Source organism: Neltuma alba, unplaced genomic scaffold (assembly GCF_004799145.2).
Source record: "Neltuma alba isolate B1F8T4 unplaced genomic scaffold, ASM479914v2 tig00003348_pilon, whole genome shotgun sequence".
In the NCBI taxonomy this organism is placed as follows: domain Eukaryota; kingdom Viridiplantae; phylum Streptophyta; class Magnoliopsida; order Fabales; family Fabaceae; genus Neltuma; species Neltuma alba.
The window spans coordinates 103,936-129,781 of NW_021633247.1; the positions used below are offsets into that span (position 1 = coordinate 103,936).

Below are 25,846 nucleotides of genomic sequence, written 5' to 3' on the forward strand. Positions count from 1 at the left end.
TTTATGTTAATGTTATATATGATTAGTTTTAATAATGCCAAATATTAGAAAAAAAGTTTAAATAATATATATCTCGTTATTTGACTAACTACTATATTTAATATGATTATATTATGTAGTTTGTTCAGCAAAAGAAAGGAGCCATCATATTGAACTTCAAAGATTATCATGTTGGATTATGAAAAATGATCGTGAAGAAGAGATTGAAGAAAGAAGAATTTGCAAGATCAAATAGAAATATGAAGACTCAAGTTCTGAAAGCTAAAGTGCCTCTCTATTCTGCTCTGTGCTAACATGTGTTAGATATTTCTACAATATATCATAAACGACAAATCTGTTTGAGATAAAACTTAATTCACGTGAAACTAGAGTTAGAACACAATTCATAGACACTAAGATCAATTTCAAAGATTTCATCAGAGATATGCCATTCGAAACATAGGGCTTGCATTTCACATCTTGATCCTGACCTTTAGTCACTATTATGAAGATATCTTTGATCCTACAATGCACTTTGGAATGATTCTTATTGCATTAAAAAGTAGAAGCAAAGAGCTTTCGAAGGATAGATCACTTGCTGAATTTGGAGCTGAATTAAAGAAGTTATGACCATCCAATATTGAGCACTGTGCCAAATTATTCTATCTAAAGTCAATGAGCTTCTCATGTAACTTGACTCCATTATGTCGAGAATATATTGTAAGTCAAATTTGACTCTAATCTTATCCAAGTCTGACTAAGCTTTTCACGGTATATATTCTTTAGTTATCTCCAATATGCTACAGATATGCTTCAATTTGAAATTTTCTCTAATTCTATTAGAGTCAAAGTAGAGTTAAAATTTCAAAAGCTTAACATCATTGTCAAGAAATGTTCATATGAGCCTGAAATCAAGTTGGGACTTTTCCTATATGTATTATCAATCCTTAAAAGTGTATCAGAACATATGATCCCTCATTTGGCAGGAGATAGACAAAGATCGGAACCCAACAGGTATACAACGTTCAAGAGCACTATTTGTCAAAAGCTTCCAATAGCTAGAACTCTAACGATCATATTTTCAACGAAAGAACAAAAGCTAAGCAGGAAAGAGAATATGCTTAATAGTCAAATGCCTAACATCATCTAGAGCATTCATAAAAGAAGAAGTGTTGGAGCTAGAGCGAACAAGGCAAAGATGCAGATATTCTGAATCCAACATATTCAAAGCTCCAAGTCAATACTCCAGTGAGAGGAGAGTTTCTAGATGCGCTTAAGTGATTAATCCCTCCTATGAGAGAAGATGATCGTTACTCGTACATCTAAGAGAAAAGAATTGCCTCTGGCGTAGGTGTGTGCCTTAGGTGTTGAAGTGGTTGAAAGATTCTCAAGTACCAGTGATACTTGAGAAATTTGTAGTGGCTTTCAAGTACTAATATGTTAAACTTGAGGGATATAGTAGATTGAAATCTCATAGGTGTTCTAGGGACTAGACATAGGTCTGTGAAGAGACCAAATCAGAATAGATCATAGTTTGTATCTTCTTATCTCTTAACTCTTTAATTATATTTCCTAAACATTTTTACATCTTTGTTCGAACTTTTGTTGTTCATTGTCTTTATACTTAGAATTTTTTATTATTTTCACTTTATTACAAAAGAGTTTTTCATTTTAATCAACACCTAATTTAACCCCATCTTAGGTGTTTGGCTATACTAACAGTTAGAACTTCTTTCAGTCTTTAACATAAGAGTTACTTAATTAAATATATTTAAAAACCAAATAAATTAGCTAATTATAATAAGTGTGGCATGATCTCCCTAAATTATTCTTTTATAACTTTATATTATTATATCTTATTTTATAAGTTAGATAAATTAGTTTGAGAAAATTGATAAATATAAGATAAAAATAAATTAAAGTCTTATATTTATGATCAAATTTAACATAACTAGATTTCATATAAAGGATAGATGGTAGTACAATCTATCTTGCTTTTTGTTTTTGGGAAATTGACTATGAAGTGGTCATGAGAAAACGAACGTAATGAGTAAAAAGTTCCATAACATGTTAAGGACAATGAGATTCATTAATGCTTTCTTATTATTGGGATTTTTAAGTGAATATATTCTCTCTTCAAGACCTTAGAGTAATTATCTTTGTTTTTCCAGCTTAGACGAATTAATTTTGATCTGACTTATGGCAGATTTTTCCTTTTGTATTTTGTACAAGAAATCACATTTTAACTGCATTAGCGCATTATCTACATTTAAGTTTAAATTTTTTTATGTATTCTACCTTCTATTATAATAGTGTTAGATAAGGGGCTTCATTTTGATCATAAATACAAACCTCCCAATTCACTTTCATTTTGATAATCCATTCAATCTCTTCTAAGCCAACCCCATCATCCCATCTTCCAAACTTATTGCGACCAAGATCGAGGTGGCAATTAAGTTATGCACAAGGAAGTCAATGTTTGAAAGCTCGACATGAACGAGACACAAATAAATCATCAACAGAATCTTCAAAATTACCGAGAATGAGAAGCAGCTCTAGAAGTTCAAAGACAGACTTGAAAAGTCTATTCCATCATCCTTCACATCTCTAACTTCCTACTTATCATCATATTATTATAAATGTTTGTTGTCTTAATAACTCAAATTTTATATTCCTGGAAGTTTTGGTTTTTTGCTGAAAATTGCTGGGTGGGGATTAGATTTCTAATGGTGGAAGTGATGTTTCAGAATTTGATAGCAGAGACTAATTCATACGGTGGAAGCAAGGCTCTTCTAACGTTGCCAATATCACATTGAATCTGTTTGGATCTGCTGTTAAGAGTTTGTGGGATTAGTGCAGCTAAGAGGTAGACGGTGAGAGAGAGGAGTTAAAGGTGTTCAGTGCTGCGTCAAAATTTAGTCAATGCCATATTAGCTCTCTTAACTTAAAGTAACGGCAGCTTCACGGATTATTAACGGAAGGACTATAATAGAAAACTAACAAACAATGAGGATGGAATAAAAAGAAAAAAAAACCATAAAGATCTTATTCGAAATTTGGTAAAACTGCAAGGACTGCTAAATTCATTTTCCCGTTAAACTAAACCAAGCAATGAATTATTTGACCAAATAGAATATTAACTTTTAATTCTTGGTTTTTTGGTAATATTTTAGGCAAAAGTTCAGGCTTAACACAAACTCAGGGAATGATGCTTGATCTAATTCCTTATAGATCATACCATGTTAAGTAGGGTAAACCTATAACAAACTCTCAGGCATTTACTTAGGTATCCCAAATCTAAGATGCCTTTGCAAACGTTGCAACGAAAAATCAAACCCTCTCTTTTGTTGGTGAGAAGGTGGGGGTGTCACTTCTAAACCGACGGACAATGAGTTGAATTTTCTTTTTTTTGGTAAAACAATGAGTTGAATTTTTTTTTTGTTTTACAAGAGATGAAACGGAAGGCCTACTAGGATATGCCCATACAATTATTCATGTCAATCAGCATTAAAGAAGAGAACTCATGTTGTGCCTGCACGACTAAGGGCCTGTTTAGATGACATCCAAAAGGACCAAAACCATGGTTTGGAAGGCAAAACCATGATTTGGATAAGATGACATTCAAACAGTCTCAATTTTTTTAAAAACCTTGGTTAGAGCTGAAACCATGGTTTTGACCGGTGAAACCATGATTTGCTGAGAAGTGAAAAATTATCACTTTTGGGGAGTGAAATTTGAGTCACTGGAGTGATAATTAGGGCCTGTTTGGATGACATCCAAAATCATGGTTTGGATAAGATGACATCCAAACAGCTTTAATTTTTTTAAAACCTTGGTTAGAACTGAAACCATGGTTTTGACTAGCGAAACCATGGTTTGCTGAGAAGTGAAAAATTATCGCTTCTGGGGAGTGAAATTTGAGTCACTGGAGTGATAAATGGAATCCTAGCATCACATTGAGACCATGCTTACGTTTGCGCCTCTGTTAACATGCTGTAGTTTCACCATCCAGTCCCTTCGCAACATATTTCTGCACTCCGTGATCACCTCATGGTCATGGTACACATGGGTTCGCACTTCACTGGTTTGCAGCAGTCAAGCGTCTTTGTGGAGTCAGACACTTGTTTGCGTCACTGAGTTGATTTGTTTTTTTTTTGTTAAGCACTGAGTTGAATTTTTATTAGCTTATTGCGCAGTTTGCACTGGAATATGGGCCTATGGGCCGGCCATGATGGATGACTCGTGATCCAAGCCCACAAGTGAATAAAATATAAATTAATCGATTAGACAGTAGCGTTGATTAATTAATAATTAAGGAATGAATTCGGATTTTAAAAAGGGGATTAATTACAAAGAATATTAAAAACTGACCGTGAAACTTCGACGTGCCTTTTTCTCTGGAAAATTAAAGGAACCCTGTGCTATTCTTTCTTTTGGGCTTGAGTATATTTCTTTTGCTGGGAAAATCAGACCAAAAACTCCTTTAATGATTCGATGAGAACCACAAAAGAAAGAAAATTTGAAGATTCATTCTGCCGCATAATTTTTGTGAACTATGCTCGCATAGAACTTGCGAACAGATACAATTTAAGCTTAGCTACTTATTTAGTATTTTATAGTTAAATAATTCACATAACTTAAAAAAAATTAAGTTATTTGTAAAAAGATGCATACTAACTATTTTAAAATATCTTTTTAAATTATGTGTATTGGAGTGCTTTTAATATAACTTATACATCATACACGAATATAACTATAGGACTAGTTTTGAAGAAAAAAAGCATAATATATTGGAAGACAAAAATTAATGCCTCTTTGGTAATAAATGTTTGGAGGGAGAGAAATGGAATTGAAACTAGAATCAATGATTTTGTTTGTTTGGGAGATTGCCACATTGGAAGCTAGTTACTCATGGAACCTAGTTCCATAAAAAAATGATGAAACTACCCCTATCCATGGAATTGGTAAGAATGATGGGGCCATGTGGATGCAATGGAAGGAGACATTTTGTTTGAGAGTATTTTGGTATTTTCATATTATACTCCCCCAGTCCTAAATATAAGTCTCATTTTATGGTGTAAATTATATTACAAAATAAGTTCTATATTTAAGACTGGAGGAGTAAATAGGTATTTTAATTAAAAATTATATCTCTCACTTGCATTCCCACTTTCATTTTCATTCTCATCCCCTTCCTTCATGTATCCTTCCCCGTACCAGACAAAGCATAAAGTGACTGTGATTCAAATAAGGATGTTAAATGGAAGATATAGATCTACGAGGATATTTTGGGAAAGAATCTTTGTTCAAGCTTGTAGGATGACGTGAAAAGCCTAGTGTCAAGAGTTCATTTAGTTTGTCACCAAAAAAAAAAATGGAGTTCATTTGATGATACTCATGCTATTAATGAAAGATATTGCATTTATTTGTACTTAATTGGGTGGTCCATTGATGGCATAAAGAGTAATGCTTAGACTAGCTTATTTTATTTGGCCAAAAAAAAAAAAGATTAGGTTATTTAGTCAATGATATTCTATTCTAGTTATATGAGAGTTCTCAGGGTCGCATGTAAAGCTATCAAACTTATGAATTTAAATAAACCTATGGCAAAAAGTACATTTGGATCATGAAGTTGGATTATAAACTTGTAAGAGTTCACCTCCATTAATAAATAATTATTAAAACTATATGATTAGATAACTAAAATATAAAAGCGGCAATAATTTGGTTTCAATATATTTTAAATCCAAACTTCTTTCTGGGCTTTTCATTTTCTTCTTAAGCCTGACTCTCAACAAGAAGGCAAAGGTTGTGGTGACAAGACAGAGTAGAAGACAAAAAGAAGGTGGCACAATGTGACCATTTATTTTAGGTATTTCTTATTTTGGTATTAATATTATATTTTCTTTTAATTTTTATTTTTTTCAGACCAAGTCTTTCTACACATTTTGTAAATTGAGTTTTACCTAATATAATTTTAACTCACTCAACTGAAAAATATTAGCAAATTAACACGAATTTGTAAACTAGAAATACAAAATGCATCAAACTCAATAAGTCTACTCACAAATTCAGCTGAGTTTGTAGCTAACAAAAATTTCAAAGTGAGTACACATAATTTTATAAGTTAAAAATTTAAAAATAAAAAAATTCAATTAGTCAACTCATGAATTTGATAATAATAGCATAGTAGGTGTTGATTTCATTTGTAATTTTAAGCCGTTAGTGTTTACTCCTTCAATTTTTTTTAAAAAAATTATTTTAAGTGATTTCTATGAGATATAGGAGAATTTTATCTCAAATAGGCACTAATTAAGGGTGTGAACAGAAATCTCGATCTTATACCCACCACTTGATTCAACTTGCTTGGTCCCTGCCACTATTAACAAGTAGCAAAGGAACTTGAGAGGATTGCTAAAACTATTGTGGAATCACTTGGCATTCTAAGAACAAGGTTAATTATTGATTCCTCTTCTTTCTATATGACTTTGTCAGTCTTTTATTCACATAAAAATTAAAGATGTTGAAGGGTGTTATGCATCCAAGTGTACTGCATGCTTATCGCTAAGATAAAAACCTTGGCTATATTAATTAATCTGCTTTATACAGTATAAATAAGTTTTTAATTTTTTAATAATGAACTCATTTTTAAAAAAAATTAACAGTAAATATTGAATATTGTCATTATTTTAAATATTTATTAATAAAGTAAAGTTAAATCTATACCAACCAATTTTAATTTAAACGCCCTAAATAAGCATAAGGAGTGACTGATATTAATTTGGTTAATTATTTTTAATTAATATTAATTTTCTTTGACATTTATTATTATTATGAACCTTTTTCTCTTGCGAACGGAATCAATCCCTAAATTCCTCTTTTGGTGGCACAAATTCCTGACTGCATTATTGTTGGCCAAGGGTGATGTATCATATTTTGAGAACTTGATTTAATTAACATAATTATGCTGAAATCAGAAACGATATGAAGGAGTTGAAAGAGGTTTCTGATACACCTTTCATGGCCTATCGGCAGGGTTGTTGTCAATGTACTTTAGCTGAATATTGAGTGAATAATTTTTTAAGTTTGATATATGTATTAAGTATATAATAGTAGTATAATACAGTATATATTGTTAGGTACATATATTTTTCTATTGGAGACAATATTGTTTAGAATACTGAATATAGACACTTCACCCAACAAAATTTCAAACTTTAGTTTATCATATTGTGATAAACTAGGGTTGACTATTCTGCGAGACCCAACTCCTGTTGTTAGTATAATACATTGTATAAAATATAAAAAAAACTAGATAATACAAGTTGGAATCTGACGAAGTGCACTCGTTAGGAGTGACGAAAACCCTTTGTGCTCTAAATCCCAAATGAAAAAACCTTTGATCAAATTGAAAAACAAAAAACAAAAAGCTAACATCCACCGGTGGCCTGTGATGCATAAAATAGAGGTGGTCTCGTCTCAGTAAACAAGGATGAGACTCTATTTCTATCATATTTCTTCTTCCATTCCAATTTCAACAGGACCAGTATGGGAACAAATGGCCTATTCCTCTTTAAAGAAAAAAACACCGCAATTATGGGAATGGGTCTTCTTTTTATATTATAATGTTTGTTTTTTATTAGGCTCCTGAAAATAAAAACGCTAAATAAAAATTATTTTGCAAAAAGTCCAATTATATAATATAAAAAAACAGGGTAAAAACAATGCCATGAATTATTTTAAAGAAATTTTTTTTGTTGAGATGGCATTGCAACTTAAGACCTAAAAATCACTATAAAGAATACTAGTAATAAGTATTAATAAGTAAACTAAATAATCTAATAATAATCATTAATAGGTATTTTTTCCCCCAAAAAAGTAAATACCTCGGGATGGAATGACCCTGTCCCACATCCCGTCTCGATAATCATTTTGTCCTCCTGAAATTTTTTTTGTCTTATCCTATTATGAATTGACCAAGACTGAGACGGAACAAATTAAACACTTCTAGTATAAAATGCTATATTGATATATGGGACAAAGACTGTTAAATGCCCTTGAAAATATCAAGGACCAAAATGAGTATCTTAAATTGATAAAATGATAGGCAAGTGCAAGTGCTCTCATTTGAGATTTTAGAATTAGGAAAATTATTGTGATATCTTAAGAAAGGAATATAAGTATTAACAAATTCCAATAACAAATAATTAGTATGGATTTTGTTGTCGTTTTTTATATTAAAACTTGTCATTCACTTATTATAAAATGTTTTGATAATTACATGTCTTTCTTAAAACTGCATAGTGATTTTCCCTTTAAAATTTGGTGATGAACTGACTTTGGTGTCTCTCACATAGAAAAGAAAACAAATTCCCACCTCAGCAAGAGAATTTTTATCCAAGTTTATATCTATTGAGATAATATATATCTCCATTCTTAATATAAAATCTATTTAACTTATTTGATTAAATTATAAAAGTTAAGTAATATAGTTAATTATAATAAATATGATATATTTTTTTTTTCTAAATCAAATCATCTTCCTTATTTCCCCTCCCTTTCTCCTACTTGGTTATCACCGTACAACAAGAATAATTTACGAAAAATATGATAAATATACAAAATAAGTCTCACATTTAAAACTAAAATCAATTCTTTAGTTAGGTTATATATTTAAGACTCGAGAAGTAATGCAAAATAATATATAAGCTAACTACCAAGTTTTAAGATTATGAAATGACTAGAATAGCGAAATGAATAACAGGTTTCACTTAATAAATGGAAAAAAAATAGCAATTTAGCCAATAACAAGTTATCCGTGTTGCGCATTAACAAATTTAAGTATGGAGCTACATATGAAAAACTAGAATAGCTAAGCGAACAATAACTTTATCTTAACAAATTAAGCAAAATTATTGTAAAGGGAGAATACATTTTCTGGGAAATTACCCATATGTCTAGTATGAGAAAATTAAATACAAAGATGGAATAAAAAAAATTTCAAAATTGCAAGTTAAACTTGCATATTTATAAGTCATGTTGCATCATTTATAAGTTAAATATTATAAGTTATATGTTACAATACAAATCAAAGGTGTAGAAAACTAAATTCCTTATGACATGTTAGCATTTAATTTTCTTACATGGGAGGATCTATATATAGATAATAATAATATTTCTTATAGTGATGATTAAGTATAACCATACTTTAAAAAAATGGATTATGGGTATCTCATGTGGTTGGTTTGGATTATAAACAGAGAGATGCGGGTAATCTTAAACAGTGTCTATTTCCACAGATTAATAATTAATTATCATAATATATAATCTCCTTTTAAAGCTCTTCCATATATATAAGAAAAAGAAGCATCTAAACAGGAAGGAATATGGCATATGTTACGTTGTTGTTAGTGACAGTGCCTAGTGGAAGTGACAATTTATTCCTTCCTTACCCACATCATCCTTCACTCCTCACCACTTCAACCTATCAAACAAACATAAATTTAAATAATTATATGTATAGAGTATTAATATTTTAATTTTTATTCTTAGCAACAAAAAAGGAATCGCCCTTTTATTCCTCTTTTTCTTGTGCGTCCTATCCTCACTCTCAGAGCTTTCTTCGCCCTTTTTGATTAGCGAGAGTATTCTCTTATCTTTCAGCTTCACTTGGCCAAAATAATTATAGGGATGAAGTATTTAATTTTGGATAAATATATTATTTTTTAATAAAAAATCTATCCAGCATCTGATGCCACTAATTTTGATTTGGTTTATAGGCCCTAACAAGAAAAAACCGTGCCAAGATAAATTTCTTTGTTCACAAGGCTCAAACTCATGACCTTGCTTAGTGAGGGCGAAATGCTTCACCATTTTCTCTTATTAATGTTTGATTATTCTTTTGTTTTTTCACAAGAAAAATTAGACTTACCCTATATTTGGTACTACCTCCCTATCTTTAATATAAGAGCAAGTTTAACTTTTAGTTTGATCCTAAATAGAAGATCCCAATCCATTTTATCTATCATATTTGTTTATTTTTTTAAAAGTAGTACTTGTAATAATTGCATCAAATGGTAGTTCTGACTAATACAAATAATTGGCAATAAAAGTATGGAAAAATCACAATTAAAGACCCTGAAATTTGAAAAACACAGATAGGGACTCTTGACAATTTCACTATAGCTTTTGACAATAATAATATGTTATGAAGTTGTCAAAACCCATAGTGAAGTTGTCACGGGTCCTTATCTGTGTTTTTCAAATTCCAAGGTCTTTTTTTGTAATTTCCCCTAAAAGTATTCTAGGTTAGACAACACCTATTTATTTAATAAATAACTTAACAAACTTTCTTAATCTACTTAAATTAGTCAACTAACTTTTATCTTAAGGATTGAAGGTAGTATTAGGAAAATGGAAGAAAAAGGAAGGGATGAGAAAATTTTAACGAGTTCGATTTAGAAAATTCAAGAAGTGAGATTAAAAATCTTCGAATCAACTTTTTCCTCCCCTTCTATACCAAACAAACCATTAGACTGAATTCATAAGAAGCATCTCTAGCTAAGATTCTGTGTAGTTATTTAGAATTTTAGATGCTGAAGTGCTTGATTATTCTATCAAACTATATTGTCGGAAATAAATTTAGTCTTAGTTACTACTTACTATACTATCCATCCCAAATTTAAGGCATATGGGATGTTTTTCTTTGTGTAAATTATTCAATGCTACACTATGCTCATATGACATGTTTTAGTTTAAAACATAAAATTTAAATATCAGAAAAACAAGACACATAGTGGATTCGAAACCTCATGGGTAAAGCATAATAATTAATACATCAAAACAGCTACATTCGAGAAAAATTAGGGGAAAATCCACATAAAAGATTTTATGAGCAAGAAAGATTTGGTATATTTTTATACATAGAAAATAGGAAAAATTTCGTTTAAGGACCGCAGTACACAATTAAGCCCCCAAAACTTTCTGAAACCTCACTGCAAGACCAAAGGGCCAATCTGATATTAATTCCACAAACGAAATGATGTTTTTGCCCCTCATTAAACTTCCCCTGAAATTTGAAAATAAGGGCCAAAATACAATGGTCAGATCGTCCTCCCTCTCTCTCTATGTGAAGGTGATCCCACTGTGCGAAAACTCCTCCCTCTCCCGCCCTGCGAACATGCAACCACTCTAGGAAAACTGTTGCCTCTCCCGATCTGCCAATGTGGTACCACTTTGCGAAAAATCTACCATCTCCCGCTTGTAAACGTGCTACCATTATGGGAAGATTCTTGCCTCTTCCAATCTGCCAAAAGTGTTGGACGTTCCCCCCAAAAATTGTATCACCTTCATTCTATGGATTGGTGGTAGTCACTACAACCAGAATGAGAACAAGACGAGGAGGAGAAAGGAGGAAACATGCAAGGCTATCGACAAAGAAGGAAGAAATAGGGCGAGAAGAAGTCACTGATTTTCTTTGGTAAGCTTCGCGGTCCATATTAAATGCAGTAGATTTGTTCGATTCAATTTTCATGGTAGGTTAAGGAAAAATGACCCACTGAAAGGTGGGTGTGTTTAGTAATGACATTTGGGTTGTAACTGAGGAATGGTTACAATGTGTGACATAGTGTTCGGCCGCCACCCCTTTTGCCCTTTATCAAATCCTCCTGGTTTAGTAAGAGAAGTCTTGTGAGTGCAGTGTTAAGAGTTTGTGTGGGGGTTAAGTATGACATTGACGATAAAGGGAAAAATTAGTGTTGGTAGTTAACTGTATTGCTATAGTGTTTGTAGGCATTTTGCAGGAATTGAAAAAAGAATTGGGAGGGGCAACTGTTGTGGTATGGATTAGGCAAATGAGTTTGTTTTCTTTGGTTTATCCCGGTCATTGTTGGAATGTGACATTTAGTGGGCTAACAATGATAGTTAGTCAATTGACGCAAATAATTAGTTGAATAACCACTTACATATAAGAACGTCACGTTTGCTGGAATATGTGAAGTTAGGAAATTTACATGAAGGATCAATACATGGCCCACTATGTTTGTTGGAATCTGATCTGTAGTGGTCTCAGAAGGAAAATTAGGCAATTGACAAGGGAGATTAGGGGATTATCCATTTAGCTGTTGTGTAATGGTTTCATTTTTGGTGGAAGCTATCGAGTTAGGCAATTTACATGAAGAGTCAGTAAATTACCCACTATGTTTGTGGGAATATGGTCTGCAGTGGCTTGACAGGGAAACTTAGGCAATTGACATGCGCAATTAGGGGATTATCCACTTAGTTGATAGGTAACAGTTTCATGTTTGCTGGAACCTATAAAGTTAGGCAATTTACATGAAGAGTTAGTAAGTTAACCATGTGTATTACAGGAATTCATGTTTGTTGGAAACTGATCTGTAATGGCTTCAGAAGGAAAATTAGGCAATTGATACGAGGAATTAGGGGATTATCCACTTAGCTAGTGTGTAACAGTTTCCTGTTTGGTAGAACCTGTCAAGTTAGGCAATTTATATGAAGAGTCAGTAAATTACTCACTATGTTTGTGGGAATCTGGTCTGCAGTGGCCTGACAAGGAAAATTAGGCAATTGACACGGCCAATTAGCTGAATTTGCACTTATCTTTTGTGTAACTGTTTGATGTGTTCTAGACTCTTAAAGTTATGAAATTTACATGAACAGTCAGTAAATTTACAAGCTGCATTACAAAATTTCATGTGTGTGGGAATCTTGTCTGCAGTGGCCTGACGGGGAAAATTAGGCAATTGACACGGCCAATTAGCTGAATTTGCACTTATCTTTTGTGTAATTGTTTGATGTGTCTTGCACCCTGAAAGTTAGAAAATTGACATGAAGAGTCGGTAAATTTACAACCTACATGACAAAATTTCATGTGTGTAGGAATCTTGTCTGCAGTGGCTTGACAGGGAAAATTAGGCAATTGACACGGCCAATTAGCTGAATTTGCACTTATCTTCTATCTAACTGTTTGATGTGTCTTGCACTCTAAAAATTAGAAAATTGACATAAAGAGTCAGTAAATTAACCACATCTATTGGATAATTTCATGTTTGTTAGAATCCGATCTTTTGTGGCCTCACAATGAATGTTAGGCAATTTACATGAAGAATGGCATCATTATCCACTTAACTTGCATGTAACAATATGATGTCCTCTCGTATGACAAATAAAGTTAGGGATTTAACAATAACAATTAGTGTACGTAAAATTTTGGTGTTGATGTGCTATTTAATTACTAATTCATGACTTTGTGATTATTGGATAAAGGGTTAAGAAGATGGGAAAAAACAATGCACAAGTTACCGGCTGGAAAGTATTCAAGGGAGAATTTTGGGAGCAAAAGAAGCAGGAGATGCATGGAAATATGAGAGCAATCATAGATGCGGCTTCAGCAATTTGGAAGGAGATGAGTGATGCTGACAGGGAGCTGTATAGGAAGAAGGAGCAACAACTGATAGACGAGAAGAAGAAGAAGGAGAAATATGTGTTCCCATTTTCTATCCCCTGCTCCCTCACAAAATTCAAGGAAGTGGCAAACTTTATAAATGGTAAAGAAAATTTAAAGCGCAAGGTAGAAGAAATGGGCTTTGGCCATCTTCTTGGTATTACTGTGAATAAGCTGCCCAAAGATTTATGTCTGGAGTTGATTCATGCATATGATCCCCTAAGTAAACAAATTACCATAAGGGGGAAGACAAATCGGGTAACTGCTACAAATGTTAGGAGGGTGCTTGAGTTACCAGATAAAGGCTCCAAAGTGAAGTTGGATGGCTTCAAGGATGAAGTAAATGTGCTGAAGAAGGACTATACTCCACTGGCATATTCTCAAATTGCGGACAAGATAATGAGTGAGGAAGAAGATGGAAAGTTCGAGTTCTATTTTGTTCTTTTCACAGTGGGAACTCTTCTTTGTCCAACAAGAAGTGCAAGTGTGAGTGAGAAGGTGCTAAAGGCAATGGCTTGCACAAAAAATAAGTGGCAAAATTTTGACTGGGCTTTGTTTGTGCTTCACAAACTCAGTGAAGAAAAAAAAAGGTACAATAGGAGCAGTAAGGATGGACAGACTGAGGGTGCCAGAGTTGTCGGAGGGTGCATCTACTTTTTATTGGTACTTGCATACTTGTTTACAAAAGAAATGATACTGTATATGGTTTCACAATTAAACTGTTGTTGTACTGTGTGATATGATTTTTGAGTACTGCTCTTTTTTTTTTTTATAATTGTACTTCCTGCATAGGTTCCTTTTGCAGGGAGGTGAACCAAAAGACAAAGATGCTATCAAACATTGGGATAATAAGGCTGTGAAGAGTAGAATTAACATGGAAAAAGAGAGTCGGCATGGCATTTTCTACACTCCACCCTCTGTTGAAGTGAATGAGTCAACACAGCCAGGTTATAGTAGAAGTTTCCATCATCTAGTGAGTAATACCAAGGTGGTCATGTCAGTTGGTGACAGTTAATATTTGTTTGATCATATACATTTCCAATGTGCAGGACATTAAGGAGTTTTGGGTTAATTTCAATAACACATTGAACAATGAAATGGCCAAGATTCAAAACTTTGTTTGTGATGAACTGGTTAAGTTGGAAAACAAAATTCAAGGAGCCAGTGAAGAAGTCAATAAGGAGTAGCTGGATGAAAGTGACAAAGATGAGGATGAACAAGAAGGAGAAGAACATCCGACTGAGGAGGATGAAGATGACTAGCCACGAGATGATGAAGTTATGACTGTGGAGGCCAGATAAGAACATCAAAGTGGTGAGAAATTGCATGATGATGAAGAACAAGATGAAGAAGAGGAAGGTGCTGACGAGGATGACAATGTTAGTGAAGATAAGTTGCATAAAAGATGCTGAAGGTTCACAGGATGCTGAAACTGAAGAAGGGAACGAAGAAGGAAAAATAATGGGAAAAGCAGTGCAACTACCCATAAGGAGGTCAACTAGATGTAAACATCCAGCAGTGAAATCTCCATACATGTCTACTAGTTATGGCAGAAAGGTGAAAATGAGTGACAAGAATGCATTTTATACTATGTGTACTGAGTGGTGTCAACCAGATGAGCCTCAAGAGTAAGTGTAGTTAGTTATTATGGAAAAGATAGCCTATAAATGATACTAGTATGCAATACTGACAATTTATTTCCACTTTCGTATCTGTTGTAAGGTCATAGTAGATATGTTTGGATATTTGGCAACACGAGCAGACCTACAAGCACTGGGTCCCAGAAGGCGGATAAGTAATAGGGTACGTGCACCTGTTCAATTTACAGCAAAGTGGGACATATATGGAATGTGCCAGATTTTTAATTGTTCCACCTCCTTTTATTAATAGATCATGACTCTGATTGCCCACACCATCAATGCTGACTAATAGGGAATGCCTCTGTGGTTAAAAGACACATATTTGATGCAGATTTCATGGTTAGTGTTATGTCCTGTTAATGGGTAAATGCTTTAAATTGTTTGGCCAAGTTATCAGTTCAGTTTCTTCACTGACAATTTTCATTGCTATGCAATTTTCTTCTATCATAGGCAAGGATGGTGCAGGAACACACAGCATGGCAAGTGGACAAGCATCTCAAACAACTACTCCCAAAACACCTGGGGTACAATTTGGGTGAATGTGAATACATTTTTGCACCTATTTTGTTTGCACTGCATTAGTTTTACTTTGTGTTTGAACCAAGCACACTAAAGTTTTATGTGCTGGACTCTCTGCGTGGTGGCGAGGATACTATAAAGCAACGAAAGAAGAAGAAAAAGTCTGATCCAGCATTAAGGGGGCAGTAAATGATGGCAGAAACTTGTGTAAGTGATGTGATTACTTTTCTGCTTTTCTAGACAACCATAGTATTCCCTGTGTGATTGTCATTTGTAATTGTGTATAAGGCACATTTTATTGAAATATTAAGGAGAGTGAAGCTTGAGCTGGAGGCTTTGGCCAACCCATATTCAAACAATGTCATTTTGCATCCCATGGTTCATGTTCAAGATAATACGTGAGTATTTTATTAAGTATAAGTTATTTGTCATAAATTATCATCGAAATATATGAGCTAATATTGTCATGTGTTGATTTTTCAGTGACGATTGTGGGGTTCATGTCATCACATATTTAAGAGAGTGGCCCCACCCACAAGAGAAGGATGGAGTTGAATTCACCATGCCTTATTATATAGCAGTAGGTGTTGAATTATATGTTGATGACTTCATGCATCTGTGTGAACTTATTGAGAAAACTTATTGTCGTCCTATAGGATCAATACACATTTATACGGTGTGAGCTGTTGTGGTGGCTCGTGACTTATCCAAGAAACAGTAAGGTAGCTACCGTTGCCAAACACATTGCCCAGATTAACACATAACGCAAGAGGAAGCGATAACATTGCAAATTCTGACATTCAACATGTAGTTTTTGCTGATTAGCACTGTAATTCATGTTGTGAACACTTTGTGCTGATTCAAATGTTGTGCATACAAAAGATGTTGGGGGAATGTCTGTTTTGATGGAATTCATATTATCAGTACTTGTTTACTTGGATTATACATACCATTGACCACAGAAATTAGGGAATTTGCGACAGTGATACATAAATTAACACCAAATGTTCGTCCATTTCCAAGTTAACAACCTACACTAATGATTAGCCCTTTGCACGAAAGATTAGACAATTTGCAAGAGAGACAACAACGTTAACAACAACAACTAGACCATTCACATGTAGCGTTCTTCACCTGAACAACATGTCCTCTTACATATGCAAGCGCCCTGAACAGGTTGTAAGTGGGACTAGGGAATTTGTAACAACTATATATTCACAACAAGAATCAGTCCATATACATGTGCCCTCCTTGACTTGAACAGGGTGTCCAGTTGCAAGTGGAAGTAGGGAATTTACAAAAGACATATATGGCTTCATATCTGAAATCAATCCATTTACACGTTGACTAATTCACTTGAAGAATGTGTCCGTGAGTGACCAAGTGTGCGGGATAGCCCGTTTTCAAGTGGGACTAGACCATTTGCAACATTCATACACTTATTCACAACAACAATTAGTCCATTTCCATGTAACTTGCTCATCGTGAATGAGTGAACCAGTGAGTGAAAAGGTGTGCCACAGCTCATTTTGCAAGTGGGACTAGACAATTTGCAAGACATATACAAAAATTCACATCTACAAATAGTCTATTCACATGTGCCCTACCTAACCTGAACAACGTCCCCATTTGCAAGTTGGAGTAGGGAATTTGCACCAAAAAAAAAAAAACCTGGATTCACATATGGAATCAGTTCATTTACACGTGGGTTGATTCACCTGAAGAATGTGTCCAAGTGAATAAGTGTGGGAGAGCTTATTTGCAAGTAGGACAAGACCATTTTCAATATAAATACATTTATTCACAACTACAATTACTCTATTTGCAAGTGGACTGATTCACCTGCAGAATGTGTCCAAGTGTGGGGGAGCCCATTTGCAAGTGCGACTAGAAAATTTGTAACATAGATACATATATTCACAACAACAAATAGTCCATTTGCATGTGACCTACTCGTTCCCAGTGAACAAGTGAGTGAACAGGTGTGTGATGACCCATTTGCAAGTTGGACTAGACAATTTCCAATACATATACGGAGATTCATAGCCAAAAATAGTCCATTCACATGTGCCCTCCTTGACCTGAACAACGTGTCCATTTGCAATTGGGACTAGACAATTTGCAACATAGATACATATATTCACAGCAACAAATAGTCCATTTACATGTGACGTCCTTTACCTGAAGAAGGTATCAGTGAGTAAACAGGTGTGTGAGAGCCCATTTGCAAGTGAGATTAGATAATTTATAACGTACATACATATATTTTCAACTACAAATAGTCCATTTGCATGTAGACAGATTATAGCCTAACATAACCTGTGACAACTATAGTCACCTACAGTCATGAAATATTTCAACTATTCTTAGCACTATACAAAATATATTCCAATCCACCATCAAAAAATCAAAATGGGTTATGATAGCTATTTCCCCAACTCAATACATAGTGAGGCTCATTTACGTACAAAAGTAGCTATGTATTGAACAAAAAAAGACTATTTTCAGCATCAAAGTCACCCGGGGTTCGGGTTATTGCAAGTCTTTCTAGTGTGACCAGCTTCACCACATCTTGAGCAATGATATAGTTTTTTCTACTGGAATTGTGATTCAATCCTCCTAACTCTGGGTCTTCTAGCACGGCGAGTTGTCACTGGTGGTTGTAGGAAGATAGTGAATGAGTAATCTTCATATCGAAGCGAATCTAGCCTAGGGATGTCATGGATCTCAACTGGAATTATGAGTCTGGCATAAATTTTCTTTTGCGCTGAGATAAAAAGCAATCCTCGACATATGCATATATGTCACCATATATCTTCTTGATTGCAGCACATGCATGTGGGCAAGGTAGTCCTGACATTTGCCAACCTTTACAAGTGTATTCACGTAACATAAGATTTACTCGCACATCTAGGTTTCCCCATCTGACCTTGAAATTGTTCATTCCATAATCTTGCACATCTATTCTTTCAGATCTGGCCACATGATCCATCAGCTTTTTCTTAATATTAGCTCCCACACCATTGGTCCAATTCCTCATGGCCTGTTTGCTATTGTGCATCTTTTTTACTAATTTTTTCCTATGCTCATGTATCAAGACAACTATGTTGTGCTTCCTCTCACCAACAAGCCAAGCATTAAAGGATTCAGCTAGATTTGGTGTGATATTGTCCCACCTCTTGTAAGGAAATTTGCTTTGTGCCCAACGCTCAATATCTCCATTTATTTGAAGCCATTGTCCCAATTCTGGACAAAATCCCATTAGCTTTTTCATACTGCGATCAAAGTCTCTGTCAAGTCTTGCATACGCAATAGAATCAAGTAATTTTAGTGCAACTTTCTTGGGCTGTGTGCTAGTCCTCCTCTTTCCCCTGGTTATCTTCAAGAACTCAACACTGTAATTCTCCTTGACATGACGGTAGCAAAAAGCATGTCGATCTCCTCCAAATACGGCTTGCACTGCACCTTTTATTGAGTCATGCCTATCCGATACTATTATCACTTCTAATGATCCTATAATATCCTTTGTGTTACCAAGAAACCATACCCACTCATCGAGAGTCTCACCTCCAACAATTGTATATGCAAATGGGAATAATTCATTATCCCCGTCATACGCTTATGCTCCCAATAACGTACCTTTGTATGGACCGCTCAAATGGAATCCATCCACATATAATATAGGTCTACTACCTTACAAAAACCCTTTTACACAGCAACAATATGTAATAAATACAGCTTGAAATCTATTACGTGACGATGCAACCCACTTTGCTACCGTTTCTGGACATATCCAAGGGATTAACATATAAGACTCCTCTGGACAACCATGAATTTGTGCCAATGCTTTTTCTTTTGTCCTATATGCTTGTTGGTAGTTGAGGCTCACCCCATACTCTCTTTCTAAATCCTGTCTAATGTCATTTGGAGATTTGTGTATGCAAGATATCAACTCATCTGCTATGATTGCTGAAGTAAGTTTGCACCTCTTTTTGTGAGGGATAACTTAGTTGTCTTGTGCATAATGCAAGTGTTCACTGTTAAATCTTCTCACAACTAGGAATCCATTCTTGTCATCTGCACCATATGCTGAAATTTCCCAAGGACAACCACATACACAGCACTTCACAATCATCTTATGCTTATCATTCTTTACATATCAGTAACCAAAGTTGTATGCAAGGCTATACTTATATAATGACTCTCTAAAATGTCTAGCCCTAACAAAGGTTTGCCCTTTTGACTTCAACAAATCTACCCACTTTAACGAATTCATCACCGCTATTGGGGTTGGTAGCATTTCCATAGCTAGACTTCCTATCGGTGTTGGCACACCGTGTACAGGAGATATGTTTATGTTGTCTGTGTCTAGATCCAACTTAGTTGGAGATACTGACTTTCCACAAGGACCGACTAAATCATCTAACTTGCATAAATAAATACAGCTACTGAGTCTTATAGTTCAATTTATCAAAATTGGATAGATTTCTTATCCTATATACACAATCTCAATAAAATTAGTTGAAAACAAATTACTCTTGTGCAATGTCCAACTGTGACACTTGTGTGAACTCTTTCTCATTCTCATAAACATAAACATGGCCACTGCTATTGTTGTACTCAATTACTTGTCTAACACCAATATCGTCAACAAGATCCAAGAATGTGTCCCGATTAAAGCTAACTGTGTACTTCATTTTATATTCACAGATCCCTGCCCACACATCATGAGCTACCAGGCATTGCAGTTCTTCATATGTCATCCCTTCTTTAATCAATCTTCCAGTAATGATGCCCCCTTCATAAATGAGTTTTCCTTCAGAGGTCTTTACAAAGTGCCCTCCAACATAAAAGATGCAAAATAATTGTTTCCCACTACTGCTAGCCATTTATCCTCTGTTATTGCACATCATTCAAGTATGACTTTCAATCAACTTTTACTAATTAAGGACGGTGTATGTTTACATCAACAATTTGAAAATTGACAACAACAGTTAGTATTTTCACAACTCTAACTTGCTTTTTCCCCCTGCACAAGTAGAATCAGCAAATTTACAATCCTAATACATATTTTCACCATTCCTCTACACATCTACCTGTCATATTACCCATTCCAGCCCACACCCCCATTTCCCTTTCATTTCGGCCTACCCAACTTCCTTCAGCGGGACATTATACTCAATGTGCACCCACTTTTCAAAAATCACAAACAACACATCTTTAACAACTTAAATCAGCAAGAGCATAAATTTCTTAAACTTAAAACCAAAAATACTGTCAGATTTGCAAGTCACTCCCAACCTACATACCCATACACTAAAATACTCATTTCTCCCTTATTCACCCATCGCAACCCACCTATGCTCACCGAATCACATGAACAAAACTAAAATTTTGAAAGCAAAATCTTACCTCCCACACTAAGCTAACTCCACTTCCAGAGAAGACGCAACACCATAGGGAAGACTTGTGATTTCTCTCTCCTCCACCAACTCTAGCTTCGACTTCGATAGACGGCCGTGGGATGGACCTCAAAAGTGAAGCTCCGCCACTGCGTTTTCTCAACTCATGATTGTCAGCTATCTCCCTTCATCACTGGTGTGCTGCATGGGAGAGGTAGGAAATGGCGCCAACTCCCCCCTTTCAGTCTTTCTTCTCTCTTTTACACAGCTGACAATATGTCTCATTTTCAAAAGGAAATGAGTATTTACTAGGGTCAGTGGCATCATTTCGCTTCTGGAATGAATATCAGATTGGCCCTTTTGTCCTACAGTGAGGTTTCAGAAAGTTTTGGGGGCAGTTTGAGATTAATTGTGTACTGCGGTCCTTAAACAAAATTTTCCCTAGAAAATATCGATACTTTGCAAATTTTGTCTGCAAAGTATTGGTACTCTAATTTATATCCTTATCACCGATAATTTGGATGCCAATACTCAATTTAGATTAGTCATTAGTATAATACCATATACTAGTTCTGGTGTTTAATATAAAAACTAGTTGACTAATTTGAATAAGTTAAAAAATTAGGTAAGTTAGTTATTGGTAATAAATATGTGTTGTCTTTCCTAAAATATTCTTGTTAATCATATATATTAATAACAAAATAAATTGTGTCATTATCATCTTTGACCAAAAATAAAGAATAAAACATCGGACTAAACAGTAAACCGATTGAGGTCGTAATTCAAGGGATAGTTGGTTAGATCTAGGTTAACTCAGAGTCAAATTGGTTATATTAGAAAAATACAATTTAATTAAAAATAACAAAATACAACAACATTAATAATCACTAATAACAAAATACAAGGAAATATAACAATAGTTTGATTATGAGAATAACAGTATACAATAACATTAAGAATTTTAATTTTTATGATTTATCAATAACTAAAATTAATAATTGTTGATACCAAAATTATCATTAAAATTTATTCAAATTTATAGCAAATGAGATATTAGGAGTTGAATAAGAAAAAATAGGACAAATAGCAACACAATCATTCAAACCGATTTATTTGACCAATTCGATAACGTTTCAACTTTTGACCGGTTCAATACCCAAACCAGACTAGACTACTGGCCCATTCACCAATTTTTTTTCCTTGACCAAAAGTGAAAAGTATACATTTTAAACAAGTTTGTATCCGGGCATAGTTTTAATACAAATGATTTAATAGGATATTCTTGGAAAAGTAGCCCATATTTTTAATAAATATTTAATTTAACTAGTTTTCTATTTTTTAATATATTAACATTTATTAGTATTTAATTATAAATCCACATTAAACAAAAAAAAATGACCATAAGTGATCGGAAAACTTGACATAATGAATATAAGGGAATGACTTAAGTTTTTCCCCCCCTAATATACTTAAATTAGTTTGGTAGGTCTTATATATTAATGAGCAGAGGTAGTATGTAAAATTCTATTTTGATCTCTTAATTTTATAAAGTGTTTTTTTTTCAATCTTACACCTCTAACACTACTAGTTTTACAAAAAAATGCCATTAACATTTTAAATGTGGACAAAATATTTATAAATACTAAAATATTAAGTTTAATTTTTTTGCGATAACAATGATTGGCATATAAAATCATTATTTGAAACTAACAATATTAGGGTTAGAGAACAAAAAAGGATAATTTATAAAAATTAAGGGATGAAATTGAAAATTTGCATAATATTAAACCAAAGTTGCATTTTTGCCTACATAATTTAAACTCAAGAGATAGAGATCATATTCTAACTACAGTTTTTTTAAAAAAAGTTATCTTTTTATTTTAGCAATTACAAGTTTAAAAATTAATTAAATTCTAGCTCAATTAAAACTAATTTAGATGGTATATATTTCATTGCACTGCAACATATATTCATAGTTAAATACTGAGTTGAACCAGGAGTTCAATACAAATATGTCAACTAGACTCTCAAGCAAGGGGAAACACATTCCAGTCAGACTTGGATATAATGATCAATATCATATTAATATAAAATAGGATTAAAATGCTCATTTATCCTGAAAGTGTCATTCAGGAGCTCTAAGTACGTGGATAATTTTTTAGGTGCAAATTCTTTTTGGAAGTTTAAAATTTTAGCAATAATGGTCCATATTAGTTTTTTAGCAACAAAGGACAATATTGCTATGATTTTAAGCTTTCAAGACAAATTGACATTTTAAAACTTTTAGGTGCCTAGCATTCATGAGTGAAAACTTCTGAGATAAATTTGTAACCTAACCTTATAAAATATAAAAAATAAGATAAACTTTAATGTGGGATTATTTTATGTTTTGTATATCAAAGCATGAGGCTAGTATTGTTATTTGTAGTTTGTGAATAATATGACTTTTTATACATAGGTAAATACGCTTTCTATTTGAGATCAACTTTAGTAGACATAAACAGTTTAATATCAGACTAAATGATATTGACTTGCTTTCTATTCATAATATATATATATATAATATATATATATATAAAATATACGTAGTTCTTTCCAGGTCGAAATAAGACGCATGTAACTCTTTTTTTTTTTTTTTATATATACCAAAACATACGTAACTCTGCTGGTGAGAGGAAAAAAAAACGTGCAGTTCTATCACCGTTACATCTCTGGGTGTAAATATAAGTAAAAACCTAAAATATAAGGCTGGCAAAAAGAAAAATAAACCCAAAATATAGATAAATAACCATCAATATTATTATCATTAATTAATTCAATATTATTAGTATATTTATAAATTGTGGAAAGTGGGGGTGCAGGCAGCTTTCGTTGGTTTTCAAATTTCAAGTTTCAACCAAGGTAAATTTCTTCTTTTTTTTTTTCCAAGTTTCAACAAATACAAGAGTTTTAGGGTGAGTTTGGTTGGAGGGGAGGGGAGGGGAAATGAACCCCTCCTTTTATTTGGTTAAAAATTTTGGGGGGAGGGAAGCCAAAATGTTCCGTCCCCTTTCCTCCCTCCCTCCATTTTAACTCCCCTCCAAATTGGGGGTTTTTGGAGGGGAGTTAAATTTTTGGACCATTATGCCTTTATGATTTTTTTGATATTCCACAACTATCCATAAAATATGTTATTATAATATTTATTTTAAATAAAAAAATATATTATCTAAGTAAAAAATAAAAAATATTACAATTAAAAAATATATTATAATAAAAATTAATATAAATTATTATAAAAATAAAAACATTATTTAAATAAAAAATATAGTATTATAAAATTATTTTTTTATAAATATTTATTTATTAAATATATTTTAAAGCTGAAAAAAGCATAGCCTAAAGAGAATAAAATTTCAATTTTTTTAGAGCATATAAAATTTGTTAATTTGATTATTTCAAATATATTATTATATTAATTAGAATTTAAAAAATACTGTATCAATTTTTTAATGCACATATTAACATGATAAAACTGAATTTTTCTTAAATTATATGATTTAAATTAAAATGTAAACTAATTTATATAATATATCAATAAAAAATATAAACTAATATGTAAGGGTAAAATAGTAAATTGATTATTACTATCCCTCCTCTCCCCTTCTTGAACCAAACAAGGGATCATTAAATATCCTTCCCTCCCCTCCCCTCCCTTTTAATCAAACCAAACAAGGTGAGGATGAAACCTCCCCTCCCCTCAAACCAAACAGGCCTTTAGAGTCATGCTAATTTTATTTTATTTACTGTAAAACAAACGGTCTTTAAAAAGAACAAAAGTAAAAAAAAATAGAGCCGGTTTTCACCGTTGCTTTTGCCAACAGACAAGGGCATGTTTGGTTCAAAGGTGCTGCAATTCTGAGTCTGGATTTATTTTACGCTGTAAATTGTAATGTTTATTTTTTATTGAGCTTCTAAAGATAAAAATATTATAAAAATTATTAAGCAGAAAGTCTAAATATATAATTAAAAAAATGGAATAAAAATAATACTGTAAAAAATTACTGGTAAGAAAATACTATATAATAATGACTTTATGAATTATTTTATTAAGAAAGAAGATTTTGTTAAGAGTAGACTACAATTTAAGAATTAAAAATTATTATTAAAAAATTATTATTATTAATAGATCAATTGAACAATCTAATATTAATTATTAATAAGTAATTTTTTTAAAAATGAAAATACTCTGGATAGACATTCTGTCTCATCTTGAATTTTTTTTTTGTCTCGTCTCGAATTGATTGGGATGAAACAGTGGAGAGGAGACAAGTTGAACACTCCTATCTAAAAACACAGTGATATTAATTTTCTAGTGAACGTTTATTAAAATTTTCGCAATAAATTTTATTTTAGTGTATTCAAATGCCACATCAAACTCACAAAATAGTGCTTCTGATTTTTAATATAAAATTCAATTTATTAATTTGGAAGGATTAAAAAAATTACTTAATTATAAAATATATTACATAATCTTTATAAAAATATTTATGTGGATCATCATATTATATGTCAATTTATAAGTAAAACAAATTAATTTGGAGAAATTCAACAAATATAAATTAGTTTAAAGTAATTTAATAACTTTTTAATTTTTTAAATTAATTAATTGGATTTTATATTAATTAGTGAGGCACTATTACGTGGCAGTCTATTCTTTGTTATTATACTCGTGTCATACAGTATCATTACCTTCTTTTCTTAAAGCGAACCAAACATGTCCTTAAGTTCTCGAGAAGCCTATATTCCTTGCAGAAATATGACTTTGTGCCTTTTCCCTCTCCACTGACGCTGATTTCAGCGAG

General features: G+C 33.0%; 1 protein-coding gene across 1 annotated transcript; it reads right to left on the bottom strand.

The window, feature by feature from the left end:
- Positions 1-18,337: 18,337 nt before the first annotated feature.
- LOC114741311 (uncharacterized) lies at positions 18,338-19,735 on the bottom strand. The gene is made up of 2 exons (XM_028929564.1): positions 19,639-19,735; positions 18,338-19,167 (listed from the first exon to the last, which is right to left on the bottom strand). Exons 1-2 carry the CDS (start codon positions 19,733-19,735, stop codon positions 18,338-18,340), a joined length of 927 nt encoding a protein of 308 aa, XP_028785397.1.
- Positions 19,736-25,846: the final 6,111 nt, after the last annotated feature.